The sequence below is a fragment of the Penicillium daleae genome (assembly GCF_028827525.1).
Source record: "Penicillium daleae strain IBT 16125 chromosome Unknown utg000008l_segment0_segment0, whole genome shotgun sequence".
NCBI lineage: Eukaryota > Fungi > Ascomycota > Eurotiomycetes > Eurotiales > Aspergillaceae > Penicillium > Penicillium daleae.
The window spans coordinates 233,637-250,988 of record NW_026623156.1 but is presented as its reverse complement, the minus strand read 5'-3'; the positions used below and the strand labels follow the sequence as shown (position 1 = coordinate 250,988).

Below are 17,352 nucleotides of genomic sequence, written 5' to 3'. Positions count from 1 at the left end.
TGCATGATGATCTCATGCAGACAGATAGTGATCTCATGCAGTAGCTGTTTGATCGGTGGTTGCTTGATTGTACGATGTCATTGATCGTAGTGATGATGTAGATCGTATACAATAGTATACGTCTTCTACGATATCATTGACCGTAGTGATGATGGTATAGCGATGTCATTGACCGTAGTGATGATGGTATAGCATAAAGCTTATAGAGATTCAGCCATCTTGTATAGGCCTTATGAATCTGGCTTGATATGCTGCATGGCGGTCTGGCTTGATAACATCCTGCCCTATATCTCACACCCCCCGTAATCTTTATACTATAGTGCAGATAGCAGTAGAGTATAGAGATTAGTATAGAGTAGATAGGATCGATATATATATATACTGCTATAAGATAGCTAGATATATATCTTCCTAAATCTCAATCTCACAGGGTTAAGTGGTTCCTTCCGCATTCGCGTATAGAGTATGGAAAAACCTATTTAGGTGAAAACCATACTCGAAGGTATCCATGATATTATATATCAAATTGGATATATATATAGCTAGATCTCATAGAGATTAGCTAGATTCTTCAGGTCTTCAAATATTTCTCTTCTGACATTTTTAGTCAGGAAATCTGCTAATTGCAGTTTAGTGGGGACGTATTGAACATCGACCCTTTCTTGTTTGACCTGATCTCTGATATAGTGATATTGTATATCAATATGCTTCGTCCTTTTGTGAAATTCAGGGTTTTCGGCTAGCTTAATAGCTGCCTTATTATCCACTAATATAGTAGGCTTGCTAGGCGTATAGCCTAGGCCTAATCTATCGTTTAGATAGTTGAAGAGATTAGCTAGATAAATAGCTTCTCGTATAGCTTCTTTCATAGCCATATATTCGGCCTCGCAGGTAGATAGAGCTACTGATTTTTGTAGCATCGAATTCCAGCTCACTATATTATTAGTGGCTAGATCTCCAGATAGGCTAAATATATAGCCAGTAGTGGATTTTCTACCATCGATATCGCCTGACCAATCAGCATCAGAGTAGCCTTTTATATATAGGTCATTCCCTGTGCAATCGTAGTGTAGGCCTAGATTTGGCCGATATTGTAGATATTGCCATATCTTCTTTAATTCAGAGATATGTGATTGGTCAGGATTGCTCATATATCTTGAGCAATAGGCAACTGGATAGGCTATATCAGGCCTAGTCTTTAGGCTGGTATAAAGTAATGAGCCAATCTCTTTTTGATAGAGATTAATAGTTTGCTCTGAAGCTTTTGATTGATTTTTTCTTAGGTGGATCCCTGCTTCACCCGGCGTTTTCTTTGGCCGTTTGCTAGTAGTAGCAAATTTTGACAAGATCTTTGATATATAATCATTTTGATCGATAGTTATCGATTGATCTTGATAATTCAGGCTGATATTATTGCCTAGGAAGGTGGCTAATTCGCCTATCTCTTCCAATTGGATATACTGCCTAGCCGCAGTAGCTAGCTTATTTATATAAGCTAGATCTTTGTGTATAATGATTATATCATCAACATGTGTGATGATAATGGCCTGGGTTTTGCCATTTATATATATTCCCTCGTCGATAGGAACTCTATCGAATCCGAGGTTCGCGATAGCCTTTGTAAAGAATTCAGACCAAAGCCTTGGTGCTTGCTTTAGGCCATATAGGGCCTTCTTTAGATAGCAGCACTTATTTTGATGATCTTTTGGCCTATATAGGCCAGTTGGCAAGATAGTATATATATCACTATCGATATCAGCATGTACGAATGCGTTTTTAACGTCGTATTGCCTGATATGCCATTTTTTATTCATCGCGATTATCAGCAATATATGCCAGGTTTCTGTTCTGGCAGTAGTAGAGAAGGTTTCTAGGAAATCAACACCTAATCGTTGATTAAATCCTTGTATAACCCATCTAGCCTTATAGCGAATCGTTTTGTTCGCATTAGTAATATAATTAGCCTGGATGCCTGTGGCATTCTTTATAGGCTTCTTTTTGAATACCCATCTGCCCCTAATAGGTGTTACACCAGGGGGTATATCAACGATTTCATAGGTTGCCTGATCTATCAGGCTTTGATTTTCGTCCTGACAGGCCCTATACCACTCATTCCTTTCAGCTGATTGCATAGCTTGATCAAAGGTAGAGGGTTCTTGATCAGTTCCTGCCGATAATATATAATCGGTAGGCTGATCGTTGATAATAGTCTTTATAAAATCTCCTAGTAGCGTATCTGATATAGTATATATATCTTCGCTATCTTTGGTAGATTTTAATGATGGGATTTGGATCTCTATCTTATGAGACGGATCCGCTGCTATAGCAGCTTCCTTACTAGCAGTTTGCTTAGTAGGCTTACTAGCTGATTTGCTAGTTTCTTTACTAGCTGATTTGCTAGTAGATAGGCTAGTAGATTTGCTAGTATATCTAGCAATCTTCTTTTTGATAGGGTTTGCTGCTTGTTTAGCAGATCTTTTCTTGATTCCTGGTTCCTGATTGGCTAGATCAGATTGATTCTTCAGGAATCTACCTTCTAAGATAGTAGGGTCTCTTGACCAAACTGTCTTCTTCTGCTTCAGATCATATAGCTTATAGTGCTTCTGCTCACTATAGCCAATAACAATAGCTATAGATTTTCTTGGCGATAGCTTGCTAGGCAGGTTTTTGTTTGTATGATAGTAGGCAATAGATCCCCAGGTCTTTATATGCCTGATAGCAGGTAAGCGCTTGTGATATATCTCATAGGGTGATTTGAACCCTAGAGCACTGTGTGGGGTTATATTATATAGATAGGTAGCAGCCAATAAGGCTTCTCCCCACATATCTTCTTTTAATCCTGATTGGATTAATAAACATCTGACCTTGTTCATAAGTGTCAGGTTTATGCGCTCAATTAGGCCATTTGGCTCTTTTGTATAGATAGGCGTAGTTCGGTGTATAATACCGTATCTTCCTAATAATATATGGAAGTTATCATTCACGTATTCAGTACCGTTATCGGTAAATATCTCTTTGATCTTCTTATTAAGCTGGTTTTCAACCAATTGCTTATATAAGGTAAATTTCTTAATAGCTTCGTCTTTTGATCGAAGTAGAGATATATGTAGATATCTTGATGTTTTATCAAGAAACGTGATGTAGTAGCGATAGCCATTATAGGTCTTAGGGCTAATAGGCCCTCCAATATCGCTATGTATTCTTTCGCCTATGCCGTATTCGGCAGCAGAAGTAGAAGATTTATTGATCTTCCTGTCATATTTTGACTGTATGCATATTTCGCATATATCTTGCATATAATCTCTTATCTCAGTATCAGATAGAGATATATCGGCCTGGCTTAGTAGCCTTTGTAGTGGTATTAGGCCTATATGGCCTAATCTATCATGCCAAAGTTTTAAACTAGTAATATTGCTAGTACTTTGGATAGATTGATCTTGATCGATTTTTTGATCAGAATCTACCTTATGTGGCTTTGTATGCATCACATATAGGGTAGTTCGATATAGATTATCTTGCTTATGCCCAATCAGCATAATATTTCGATATTGATCGAAAATAGTGGCCTTTTCGCTATTAAATAGAGATACTGAATTTTTCAGTGCATGTGTGCTTAATATATTGATTCCCAATTGTGGGACATAGAGCACATTAGTCAATTTATAGACTAGATTGGTATTTGTCTGGAAGATAATATCTCCAGCAAGATCGATAGATAATCTTTGTGCATTTCCCCACATGACAGTTTTATTAGTTTTATATACACTATCAAACAAATCCAATTTAGATACTGCACATATAGTGGCAGCTGTATCAATAATGAAAATCACTTTTGTAGTAGAAAGATCTGAATTTATCAGATTATATGCACTTTCTATAGTGATATCAGAATTGGTTTCTTGGTTTGTTTTGATAGGTAGATAAATTACCTGATCGGTTTCATGCGAGAACTCATCGCAGAGTGAGAGACTTCTTGGTGTATTCACCATAGATTCATTACTCAGATTTGAGTAGTCTCTTATCAGGTTTTGATCATCAAAGATTGGTAGGCCATGCCTGATTGGCTGTGCCTCTGTCATGGGTATATCAGATTCTATCTGATAATCTGATCGATAGTCAATTGGACTAATCGGTGTATAACAGATATCACCGTCAAGATCAATTGGATCATTAGCCAATAGGCTAGTAGGCAGTAGGTTGCTAGCCGAGGTTTCTTGATGTTCAGCTTCTGCGGGGTAATCTGTCACATGACTAGTGACGTGGATTTCTTCCTCGTCAGATTGCTCATTGAGCATTGCTGTGATCATCTTCTTTTGTTGATTAAATCTTTGATTATTTTGATTGGATCTAGGCCAATTTGCCCTAGGTATCCAATTAGCTGGTCTGCCAGAAGGATGCAGATACCAGCAATCTGCTACTGTATGGCTTCGCATATTACAATGCGTACAGTATTTGCCAGAATTTGACAATTTTTTCCATGGTTTTTTGCTAATTCGACGATTTTGATTAGCCTGACGATTTTTTGAATAGTGCTTTACCTGATGATTAGGCTTGCGATGAGCCTGATATTTGTTCTGTCGATTAGGCTGATGGCTATCAGCTATGAAGATTTGTTCGCTTGATTGAATATGACCACGCGATTCGTCAATCAGATTGGCGAATAACGATTCAATCGTATAAGAATCAGAGTCTCTGCGAAGAGATTGAATAATATTTTGAATAATCGGTGCGTATGATTGGTCAAGATTGTTGAGAACCCATGCGAATACGATTTGCTTTGGGAAATCGATTCCTAGGCTTGCCAGTTCGATTAGCAGGCGTCTTATCTCAGTGAGATAATCATGCATGCTATCGAAATCGCCTAATTGACTATTGAATAGGCTTTTCAACACAAGGAATTCGGTAGTAAAGCCTTTAGGTCGATATTGGGTAGCCAAGGTAACCCATGCTTGGTAGGCCGATGTGGTATCTCCTAACCAAAAGAGTGGGCCATCTTTGCATGATAGCTTGATTGATGATAGAGCGTCTCGATTCATCTGATCAATAGTTTTGAATTTATCAGATGGAATAACTAGCTCATTTTGGCCTATCTCAGCAGGGCTAGTAGATCTTGTAGGTCTACCAGATCTTCTTCCTGACCAAATCGCAGTATTTCTGCAATCAGGTGATCGTTGATCAGGTGGTAGAGCAATTGCTTTTTCATAAGACCAGTGTTGATTAGGAATCTGGCCTTGCTGAATAGCAGGAAGCTTTGTGTAATCATGTAGAATCGCATCGATCAGTCTCTCTTGATCAAGAATTGCCTTGATTCGGATAGACCAGGCAACATAATTTCCTTCTCCTTTGAGAGGATCGATATTGTGTTTGTTGATCATTTTGAGTTCAAAAAACTTGATTGAATATTTGAAAAATGATTGTTTTTGTCAAGAAAGTTGAGATTTCTTAGTTTTCGTATAGAGAAGTAGACGCGACCGGTAAAAATCGAGTATAAATTTTTGAAAATAAGAAGTCGGAGGAGCTTTTTGTTTCTCTTTAAGAGAGAGAAGTTTCTCTTAAAAGTAAAGGATTCTTCGTTGAAGATAGAAGATTGAAGAAGTGGTATAAGCCGAATTGAAGTAGGATCAATTCGGGCTCATAACCTGTGAGCAAGCGATGCTGCGCAGGTTGGGTAAAGAGGAAGATAAATTAAAGATGATTAAATAAGATCGATTGATCTTTCTTCCTCTTGATTGAATAGGAAGGATAAGTTCAATTCGGCTTAGAATCATAAAGATGAGAGAAAAGTAAAGTAGGACTGAAGCTTGGTTGATTGTATTGAATCTTGCTTGTATGTCTTGAACATGATTTTTGTAGAGAAAACAGGGCTTATTTATAATCAATCTTTATCAAACCTCTTTTGCATGTGATCGTTCTAGATCCTAGATCTAGATGCATGATGATCTCATGCAGACAGATAGTGATCTCATGCAGTAGCTGTTTGATCGGTGGTTGCTTGATTGTACGATGTCATTGATCGTAGTGATGATGTAGATCGTATACAATAGTATACGTCTTCTACGATATCATTGACCGTAGTGATGATGGTATAGCGATGTCATTGACCGTAGTGATGATGGTATAGCATAAAGCTTATAGAGATTCAGCCATCTTGTATAGGCCTTATGAATCTGGCTTGATATGCTGCATGGCGGTCTGGCTTGATAACATCCTGCCCTATATCTCACAACGGTTCTATCGTAATATAGACCCGACGGGCAGCTACGGCTATACGCCTACCTATCTTAGAAGCTATCTCCGGTAGAATTAAACTACGAGATCCACGATAAGGAGCTTCTAGCGATTATACGTGCTCTACGCGAATAGAGACCTAAGCTGAAAATAGTGCCTCGATTTACTATCGTGACGGACTATAAGAACCTTCGATACTTCGGAAAAGCATAATATCTTAACGAACGGCAGGTACGATAGGCAGATCTCTTAACAGAGTTCGACTTTGACCTCCGTTATCGCCCTAGTAAGCTTATAGTAAGGCCGGATATATTATCACGACGGAGTTAGGATATACCTAAGAGTATTACTAACGAAAGGCTATCGAATCGCTTCCGAATCCTACTTAAAAGGGTTAAGATTAAAACAGGTCGGCTAAACCCCTAATTAGCCGACGGCTAACCTAGTAAGGAGATCGATTTCGAAAGAGATATCCCCCTCTTTAATAAACCGGAACTTTAGGCAGAATAGAAAAAGGTAAGGGCGTCTGACTCGATCTACTAACGAATCTCCTACGCTTTACTAACGGGAGAGCGCCGAATTGCTGCTAAAACGAATATTAAGACTAGCCTATTAGAGTACTATTTAGACAATCGAGGGGTGCTTTACTTTAGATAGCGACTCTAGATTCCAGACAACGAGGTTCTACGTATAGGAATTATATAGAAGATCTACGATTTATACGTTACGGCGTATCCTAGGCGAGACGCTACCTATTCGATACTATCTCGACGGTTCTTCTAGCTAGGAGCAGCGAAAGACGTACGACGTTTCCTCTATAACTATATAGTATACGGACGGAGCTCGGTATAGCAAGATACAAAGTATAGGTTATTAAAACTACTACTAATCCCCTAGCGAATCTAGGCCGAAATATTAGTAGACTTTATAATTAGGCTACTACCCTCTAGACCTACGGGAGTAACGAACTATATAGTAATAACAGATCGGTTGATAAAGGGCGTGATCCTAATCGGAATAAAGAATACAATAGCAGAGGATATAGCAGAGGTATTCCTTATATACTTCTATATATATTATAGGGTACTACTAGCGATTGTGAGCGACCGCGGCCCCTAATTCGTGAGTGCCTTCTAGGAAAGGGTATACGAAAGGCTATCGATTCAACGCCGATTATCTACTGCTTTCTATCCCTAGACCGACGGTACAACAGAGCGTACTAATCAGGAGATCGAACGAATTCTACGTATATTCACTATATACGCACAGGATAACTAGAAGGATCTACTACTAATAGTCGCTGTAGTAATTAATAATCGCGATACCGCTTTAACAGGAATCTCGCTATTCTTCTTTACCTACGGCTACTATATTAACCCGATTAGTATTAACGAAGCAGGGTAACTACAAGACGCCCTAACCCTACCACGAAAGGCAGGCGAAACGTTCGTGAATCGCCTACAAGAAGCTACCGATTAGGCCTAGGCTGCTATTACTTCTATATAGGCCCTTCAAGAAGAGTAAGCGAACCGACGTCGACAGGCAGCGCCTGTCTACAAAAAGGATAACTAGGTTTAGCTAAATCTTCGGAACGTACGTATATAGCGACCGTTAAAGAAGTTAGATTAGCTACATACTCGATACCGAGTAGTAGACGTCCCGTCGCCGTTCACAGTCCGACTTGATATACCTACTAGTATATACCCGGTGTTCTATATTAAGTTAGTCCGCCTAGTAGCAACGGACCTATTCCTATCTCAGCTAGTAGACGATTCACAGCTACCACTACTACTAGTTAATAGTGAAGAGGAATACGATATTAAGCAAATCCTAGCTGTGCAACGGAGGAAAGTTAGGCGAGGATATCGTGACGAAGCGTTAGTGAAATAGAGAGGATAGGCAGAACAGACGTGGCAGCCACTAGACTTAGTACAGGATTGTAGCGCCTTGGATACCTTTGAAGAGCAGCACGGCGCCGTTCCGGATGTGATTCGCCAGCAAATCGGCACCGAAACCTATGCCGTCGTGCCCCTAATAAGGTTAAGACTAGGAAGGGGGTATTGTCACGGGCTAGTGCCCGATGTTAGTCACGTGTATCACGGGACCTTGGTATGTTAACGTGGAGAACGCGCAGGATAAACTTCCCCTCCTTAAGCTTTTTGTAAACAGCATGTTGGCCTAGTTAGATTGAATTAAGTCTTGCTTCAGCCGTTCACAATATAAGTAATAAAATATATGTTGCTTTTAATAGGGCCGTAGAGGGGACAAAGTCTCCTTTAATATTTTAGGTTATAGGACGTATAATAGTGCAAAGGCCTCTTTAAACTGCATAATCTTGAATAGGATAGGCTACCTCACTTTTGTCGTTTAGGCTAGTTTTGATTAGATAGAGGCCTCTAGAATAGGAGGGCCTTAGAAGTACTATTAACGCGCTAGGTATCATAGAATAGATAACCCTATAGGGTATATCCTTTTTAGGTATAGTCTGACTTAGGCTATAGGAAAAGAATTACCGCTCGCTGATTGGATAATAAGTCCTGGTGAGTAAGCAGTGGCTGAGTGATCACTGAGCTATTACTAAGCACCCATCGATGATCACTGATCTACCACCAAGCGATCACTAAGCACCGCTGATTGGTCACTGAGCGATCACATGACTGCACTGATCAGATCACTGAGCATGAGCGCGTGCTGACATTTACTCACTGAGCCTGAGCCTGGTCGCCCTCATTAAAGCGGCGGCAGCCCAGACAGGGAAGCCCTACCCGGCGGACAAAATCCGGTGTATATAGGCGCATATACTTCAAGGGTTAGCCAGGATCTTCTCGGTCTTTGTTGGCTTTCTTTGAAGTGGCATGATATCTGTTCTTGATTCTCGCAGAGATGCTGTGCTACCTCTCCACTCGGTTCATTTGATACGGGACTAACAAACTCTCTAACCAGCCACTGTCGCAATGGCGGGGGTCCATGAGGATCCCATCTTCGCGTTTGATCTACGGAGTACATGCTTTACCAACCGCCGCCCATGCCGAGACAAGAGTGTTTCGCTTGTCAGGGGACATTAAACGCAAAACGGGGAGTCAGGGGTACAAAGAACAGACATTTAGACGCAGCCCGTTGATCTGATTTAGGTCTACGAATCTGGCTGGCAGTGCACCGTCCAGCTCCACCTTGGTTCGTCGTCGATCACGCGGGCTGACGACGCGCTGTCATGTTTTGATTGCCGTCACGCTGTCCTCCGTATATCTATCGAGATATATTCCTCTGGGCGGTCTCCTCCTGCAATCTCTCGTGCCCACGCGAGAGCGGACCCGCCTTGGACATCGATTCAAGGCTTCAAAGCGCTCAATGGGAAAAGGCCAGGCAACATTGACTGGATTCTGTACCGAAAAGCCCAAGAAGTTCTGGAGCAATCGGCAATTCCACTGTGATCATCCATGGGGTCCCGCCCAGAAGGGCCACTGGACGCATAGTGCGCTCTCCTGCAAGCCAAGAGGCTCCATCCCAGTACCGCGGGCTTCCGCGAAGAACAAAAAAGGGGGTGAGCTGAAGCGAGAGTGATGCCAACAGAGATCGAGGAAGCACCTGGCTGAAGGTATTCTTGAGGGGGGGTTTCTTTGTTCTGCACGAGCCAGCCTGAGACGATGTCCATCGTTCTTCCGCCGCGACTCCGCGAGGCCAGACAGAACGGAGCATCGAGCATCGAATCAGTTGAATGAATTCACCCATCCGTGGAACCGACTGGAGCCCCCAGAAGCTGACTAACCGCCCGGTGGAGACCGGACGCCCGTGCCGTGTCGCTGGCGGTTTCAGGCTTGATGCTCCGACCCCGAGATGTTTTTATTCACCTGGTAACAGTAGTCCTGGACTTTGGTCGTGAACCAAGCCACTAGTTAGTCGGTAGCGAAAGATTCCGTCCGCACTCCGTGCTCCGTCCGCCGTTCGGAGGTTAGATCTTGAATACTAAGTACGACTGTATATTACTAGAGCAAGGTGGCCTCTGTGCCAGGAACTGAGGTCATCTTTTGCCCCCACGGAGACCGGGGTCTCGGGGGCCGTTTGGAGGAATTGGAGGACCTAGCATAATGATGGATGCACTTAGTATTATGCAGTATTAGTGCACCAACTTGATTCTGACATCTAGATGTAGCATGAGGAAGAGCCTTTAGTGCCTTGGCTGTTCGCTCCTCTAGTTCCTCTATGAATATTAAACGAGGTACCTGGATGAGGACACATTTAGAGGACAGAGAACCTGGAGGTGGCTTGGATGATGCTGAAGACATAACTCCATACATGGAGTATTTGTATGGAAATTAGTATGTTCACACACCGTACGTGAGTACATTAGGGATCAAGATGCTTAAGTGTCCATGTCTGGGGGAACTAGCCATGGCTAAACACAACCAACGTGGTGTATTTTGGGTTCCTCCACGCTGGCGCCTATCCATACGAAGGCTGTGTTGTTTCTGCATGAGGCGATGAGGGTCGGGGCCAAAACTATTTCTGAAATCGACAACGAGGTTTACCTCTAACGGCCGTATTCGGAATCATCAGAACGTATCGAGCAGCATCCTCCGACCGAGGTGGCTGTGGCCGGTCTACCATAGAAAGGACGATTATGAATCCGAATCATTCAGAATTTATCATCAGTGCCGAAGGGCCTCATTGCCACCAGCAGAAATTTAGGTGAACCAAACAATGGTTTTTTTATGAGGCTGGGAATGTATTGCCGTTTCAATACCGGACGTAAGGTTCTGTCCGGCTCGTATCCGTGTTGCGTGCATGAGTAGGAAGTATGACCTCTTGTCAGTCATTGAGCAATCAAAGAGGTCTAGATATTGAAAGCTACGATAGATGAGATACTTCCTCTACAGCAATCGGGGTAAGAGTCTCTCTTTGAATGGAATCGTATATAGTTAAGCAACAGGGAAGAGAAAAAGAAAAGACCACACCAATCCTGCCAAGCAAAACCCGCTGACCAAGCCGGCATGTCCGCAAAGGCAAGTCCACATAAGCAGAGCCGTACATCCGTGACGCCGTAATTACGGACCTCCCACCCGAGTCAATAATAGTCCCAGTCCCAAGCTAGTCCGGTCCGCTCAGCGCATCTCATCTCTCCCTCTCTCTCTCTTCCTCGAGGAAAAAAAAATACCGAACTTTTAAACTTACTCTCTCTTTACCCCTTCCATCGTTCGCTTCCTCCTTCTCCTCTCCCACCTCTCTCCCCCCCCCATCTTGCATGGCCCCTCGTGGGTGATACCGTGTCCTCGATTAATCTAATCTACCCACCTCCCCAACTCCCGGATAATACGACCCTTGTCTCCCGCTCCGACCGTCAATACTGGGCCTCCCTCCTTCCCGTCGTCATCCGCGCGCGCCGGCCTCGTCGCTGAAATCGCAACGGCCAATTCCCATCGCTCGATGAAACTGCGCTTGGTGATCTGTTCAAGTCGTCCCTTGTGACACCAGGTCATCATTTTTTACATCGCAACGTACGGCGAATTCGGCCTGGACAAACTGGATGCTCCTGCGCCCTTACTTGCAACAGGTCCTCTTCCCAGTTTAAGGCCCCTACTGGGCGCAACAGTAGCCTAGATGGCTTCCGTGCAATTTACCGGAGACGATAATAATGAGGGTGGTCATGAGAATAACGAAGTTCGGGAGGTCACTAGCAACATCTCCAAGCCGACTAAACGCCAAAGATGGGCCACGACGCGCCATGCGGGATCCGGCGGCGTACGGAAACGTGTCTCCATCATAGAGCGCTTTCACAAGCGCTCGGAATTGAGGGATGAGAAGCGCAAGTCTGCGACTCCGAGCACTCCCGCCTCCACCAACGGCGACGACAGTCAGCAATCGGGTCAGAATAGAACGATCTATTTCAACGTCCCGGTCCCCGAAAACGAACGAGACGAGGATGGCCACCCCATCCATTCCTATCCCCGAAACAAGATCCGTACCGCCAAGTATACGGCCTTGACATTCATTCCCAAGAACATCTGGCTCCAGTTTCACAATATTGCGAACATCTACTTTTTGTTCGTCATTATTCTCAACGTATGCGCCACTCCTGAGACCCTAGTGGAGAACGGACAACGAGCCGAGGAACGAGCTTGAACAGAGCTATACTGACTTGCCTATCTCTCTTTAGTTTTTCCCGATTTTCGGTGCCAACAACCCCGGTTTGAACGCCGTTCCCCTGATCGTCATTATCGTCGTGACCGCCATCAAGGATGCCATCGAAGATTGGGGCCGAACTGTCTCGGACAACCAAGTGAACAATTCCCCGGTTTATCGCCTCGTTGAATGGAACAATGTGAATTCGACAGAAGACAATATCTCGCTATGGCGTCGCATCAAGAAGGCGTCTACGCGGGGCGCCATTGCCACATACCACTGGGGCAAGAGAGTCTTCACCAAGAAGAAGGAACAGGAGGACGATCTTGAGGACGGACAACGACGTGACTCTTTCCTCACGACAGGGACCACGCGTGCATCGATATACTCGCACCGGGATTCTATCGCCGTCGACGCTGCGATTCCGATGACCGAGGTTCCCTCGCCCCAGGCTGAAATCCGGGAAGACTGGCCTGCTCCCGAGAACAAATACCTGTCTCCTAACAGCGCTCTTCGAGAAAGTGTCATGTCGCCCACTTCGCTCGATAAGAAGACTGGCAGTGTGCTAGACAAGACGAAACAGACCCCGGGAACCGCTCGATTCAAGCGGGACTACTGGAAGAGCATCCAAGTCGGCGACTTCGTGCGTCTGTACAACGAAGACCCAATTCCGGCCGATATTGTAATTTTGTCCACATCCGATCCCGACGGTGCCTGTTACGTTGAAACAAAGGGTTTGGATGGTGAAACGAACTTGAAGGTCCGCCAAGCCCTTCACTGTGGTCGCCAAGTTCGACATGCTCGCGACTGTGAGAAGGCTGAGTTCACGATTGAGAGCGAAGCCCCTCATCCCAACCTCTACTCATACAACGGTGCGATTCGTTGGGACCAGCGTGATTCGAACTTCCCAGATGCTCCTCGTAAGGAGATGGTCGAGCCTATCACGATCAACAACATGCTGCTTCGTGGCTGTTCTCTGCGCAGCACCGAGTGGATTCTTGGTGTGGTTGTTTTCACCGGCGGCGAGAGTAAGATCATGCTCAACGCTGGTGCGACGCCTGCCAAGCGTGCTCGCCTGGCCAAGGACCTGAACTGGAACGTCATCTACAACTTTATCATCCTGTTCATCATGTGTCTGGTTGCGGGTATTGTTAACGGTGTCGCATGGGCTGCCCCGGACAAATCATTGGACTTCTTCGACTTTGGGTCCTACGGTGGCACGCCCCCCGTCACGGGTATCGTCACCTTCTGGACAGCTCTAATCTTGTTCCAGAACTTGGTTCCTATCTCGCTCTACATCTCTCTGGAAATCGTCCGTACTATTCAGGCCGTCTTTATCCACAGTGATCTATACATGTACTACGAAAAGCTTGGGCTCTATTGTGTGCCCAAGTCGTGGAACATTTCAGATGATGTGGGACAGGTCGAGTACATCTTCTCTGACAAGACCGGTACTCTTACACAAAACGTCATGGAGTTCAAGAAAGCCACCATCAATGGCATGGCCTATGGCGAGGCATACACCGAAGCTCAAATTGGCATGAGACGTCGTGAAGGCGCCAATGCTGATGAAGAAGCTGCTGTAGCTCGGGCACAGATCGCAGCCGATGGAAAGAAGATGCTGGAAATGTTGCGCCGTATCCATGACAACCCCTATCTGAAGGACGAAAATTTGACTTTCATTGCTCCCAACTTCGTCGCGGATCTTGAAGGACAGTCCGGCCAAACTCAAAAGGCAGCCGCGGAGCATTTCATGCTGTCGCTGGCCCTCTGTCACTCTGTCATCACCGAACACACTCCCGGTGACCCTCCACAGATTGAGTTTAAGGCGCAATCGCCCGATGAGGCTGCATTGGTCGGCACTGCCCGTGACTGTGGCTTTACCGTCCTTGGTCGTGCTGGTGATGACCTTCTGTTGAACGTCCTGGGTGAGGAACGCACTTACACTGTCTTGAACACCCTCGAATTCAACTCCTCGCGAAAGCGTATGAGTGCCATTATTCGCATGCCTGATGGCACTATCCGTCTCTTCTGCAAGGGTGCCGACAGTATCATCTACTCGCGCCTGGCCCGTGGCAAGCAACAGGAGCTCCGACGGCAGACCGCGGAGCACCTTGAAGAATTCGCCAAGGAAGGTCTGCGAACCCTGTGCGTTGCTGACCGTCTTCTCAGCGAAGAAGAATATCAGACTTGGAACCGCGAACATGACATTGCCGCTGCTTCGATCACCGACCGCGAGGAGAAAATGGAGGAGGTTGCGAGCAAGATCGAGCAGGAGTTGATGCTCATTGGCGGAACTGCTATTGAGGATCGTTTGCAAGATGGCGTCCCAGATACCATTCAACTGCTCGCAGATGCTGGTATCAAGCTGTGGGTTTTGACTGGTGACAAGGTCGAGACTGCCATCAACATTGGTTTCTCGTGCAATCTGCTCAACAACAACATGGATCTGATCGTTCTCAACATCCCCGAGGGCCAGCACGAGCAAGCATCTAAAGAGCTTGACAAGAACCTCCAAACCTTCGGTTTGACTGGTTCTGATGAAGAGCTCATTGCTGCCCGTGCGGATCACACGCCACCGGAACCCACCCACGCCGTTATCGTCGATGGTGAAACTCTCAAGATGATGCTTGACGACGAGCTTAAGCAAAAGTTCCTTCTTCTTTGCAAGCAGTGCAAGGCTGTTCTTTGCTGCCGTGTCAGTCCATCCCAGAAAGCCGCCGTTGTCAACATGGTCCGTCATGGTCTGAACATCATGGGTCTGGCTATCGGCGACGGTGCCAACGACGTTGCTATGATTCAGGAGGCGGATGTCGGTGTCGGTATCGCCGGTGAGGAGGGTCGACAAGCTGTCATGTCCTCAGATTATGCTATTGGCCAGTTCCGATTCCTCCAGCGCTTGCTCCTTGTACACGGACGATGGTCCTATCGTCGTTTGGGAGAGTGTACCGCCAACTTTTTCTACAAGAACTTGGTGTGGACCTTTGCTCTCTTCTGGTACTGTTGCTTCAACGACTTCGACGGCTCCTATCTCTTCGACTACACATATATCGTCTTGGTCAACTTGGCCTTCACTTCGCTTCCGGTCATCTTCATGGGTATCTTTGATCAAGACGTCGATGATCGGGTGTCCCTTGCTGTACCTCAACTGTATATGCGTGGTATTGAGCGCAAGGAGTGGTCGCAGCTCAAGTTCTGGTTTGTTTTTCCCTCGTTCTATCTACTTACTACTCTTGCTAACGAACTTGCTAGGATGTACATGGGCGATGGCTTATATCAGTCTGTGATTTGTTTCTTCATGCCCTACATGCTGTATCAGGCAGCCAACTTCGCTACCGAGAGTGGCCGAGACATTGCGGATCGCACCCGTATGGGAGTCCTGGTCGCAACTTGCGCCGTCATCGCCAGCAACCTCTACATTATGATGAACACCTATCGCTGGGACTGGTTCACCTGTCTGATTAATGCGATCAGTTCGCTTCTGATCTTCTTCTGGACAGGAATTTACTCGTCCTTCACAGCGGCTGGTCAGTTCTACAATTCGGCAAGTGAGGTGTATGGTGCTCTTAGCTTCTGGATTGTGCTGCTTATGACCGTTATGATCGCCTTGCTTCCGCGTTTCATGTACAACTCGATCCAGAAGGTGTTCTTCCCCCTGGATGTCGATATCATCCGCGAGCAAGTCACTCTTGGCAAGTTCAAGCACCTAGAGCAATTCGAAGACTACGTACCCCCGAATGTGGGTGCCACCGCGATCGTTGGCGCCGGTGATGCCTCGGCCACCTCCTCAGAGCTTGCCAAGCCCATCCAACCAGCGATGAAGCAGGACCAGCCTGCCACCGACGAAGCTCAAGGATACTATTCAACCTCTCAGCACACCAACGGCCACAACCCTCGCAGCCAGAATGGTAGCAACGGCACCAACTACACCGAGAGCTTGGATCAGTATCCACGACCCCAATCGGTGGATTATGTCCGACGTTCCCACGATCGAACGAGACACTCATTCGAGCGGGTCCGGCAAAGCTTTGAACAAAGCAATGATTTTACCTCAGCAGCTCGGCTTCAACGGATGGAATCAAGCCATACTCAAGGTTCCAATCAAGATCCTTTCCGCTCCCCAGGCGAGCCTCCTGCACAGATGGCTTGAGTGTTGCATCATGGCCTTTGCATAGACTTAGCGCTGACGACCCGTCATTGACGACTTTCTCATCCCTTCACTGGGCTATTGTTACGCCCGTGGATCTTTTCTGTTGTCCTCTACCCTTTCCATCTTCATGAGCAATATGCTGCGGTGTTTTCTTGACTTTCTTCCCCCTTTTCTTTATATCTCTTCCCAGCCTTGATATTCCCCTGATAGAAAGCAGGCGTTCGGTATACAACACTCGGTCGGAGGCTCGGCGCATTTCCTTAACCCTTTTTGTTTGCTAACCCCAACTTCATTCTCTCTAAACTACAAAGGAGTCTTCGGCAGCTTCCGTACTCCTGTCTGTTCACATGTTTCATAGTGTCTATTTGCCTTTTGTACAAAAGCGTTCTTTGTCTTCTTGCAATAATGCATGACAATTCGCATTTGATGGCTTCCCCCGCTCTCTCTTTTTCTTATTCCGTGATTCCCGCTTGCTGGGGTTATAACTCCGTTGATTATCTTTTCTTTTTCTTTTCTTTTCCCCCTAGTCTATGGTGTTTATCTTGTTGCTTCTGATGGGGCTGAGCTGGCATGGCCCGGGAATGATATTCATGTATCTTATTCCACGAAGGAAAGTTACTTAATGCGAATATCACATGAATATCTAGCTTGTGCATATTATTTAGTGTAGATTGGCCGGTGATGGATTCTGCAAGGTATTCACCGTGCAAACAACGTAATGCTTTATCAGAAGTGTAAGCTTGATTGGTTTAGGCAATGAATTGCAGTTATAGTTCAACAGCAACAACTATATGGGCGTTCTCCAAGAAGGCGTGCTTTTGAAATCAGAATAATTGAAAATGGTAAATGGGAAAATT

At 45.3% G+C, this 17,352-nt stretch overlaps 2 protein-coding genes across 2 annotated transcripts; one reads left to right on the top strand and one right to left on the bottom strand.

Moving 5' to 3' along the window:
* Positions 1-11,504: 11,504 nt before the first annotated feature.
* Positions 11,505-11,702, bottom strand: N7458_008777 (uncharacterized protein; the record flags this gene model as incomplete). The annotated part of the gene is made up of 1 exon (XM_056912159.1): positions 11,505-11,702. One exon carries the CDS (start codon positions 11,700-11,702, stop codon positions 11,505-11,507), a length of 198 nt encoding a protein of 65 aa, XP_056761008.1.
* Positions 11,703-11,823: 121 nt separating this feature from the next.
* Positions 11,824-16,495, top strand: N7458_008776 (Phospholipid-transporting ATPase DNF1; the record flags this gene model as incomplete). Its single annotated transcript, XM_056912158.1, has 3 exons — positions 11,824-12,285; positions 12,380-15,543; positions 15,598-16,495. The coding sequence occupies 3 exons, from the start codon at positions 11,824-11,826 to the stop codon at positions 16,493-16,495; spliced, it is 4,524 nt and encodes a 1,507-aa protein (XP_056761007.1).
* Positions 16,496-17,352: the final 857 nt, after the last annotated feature.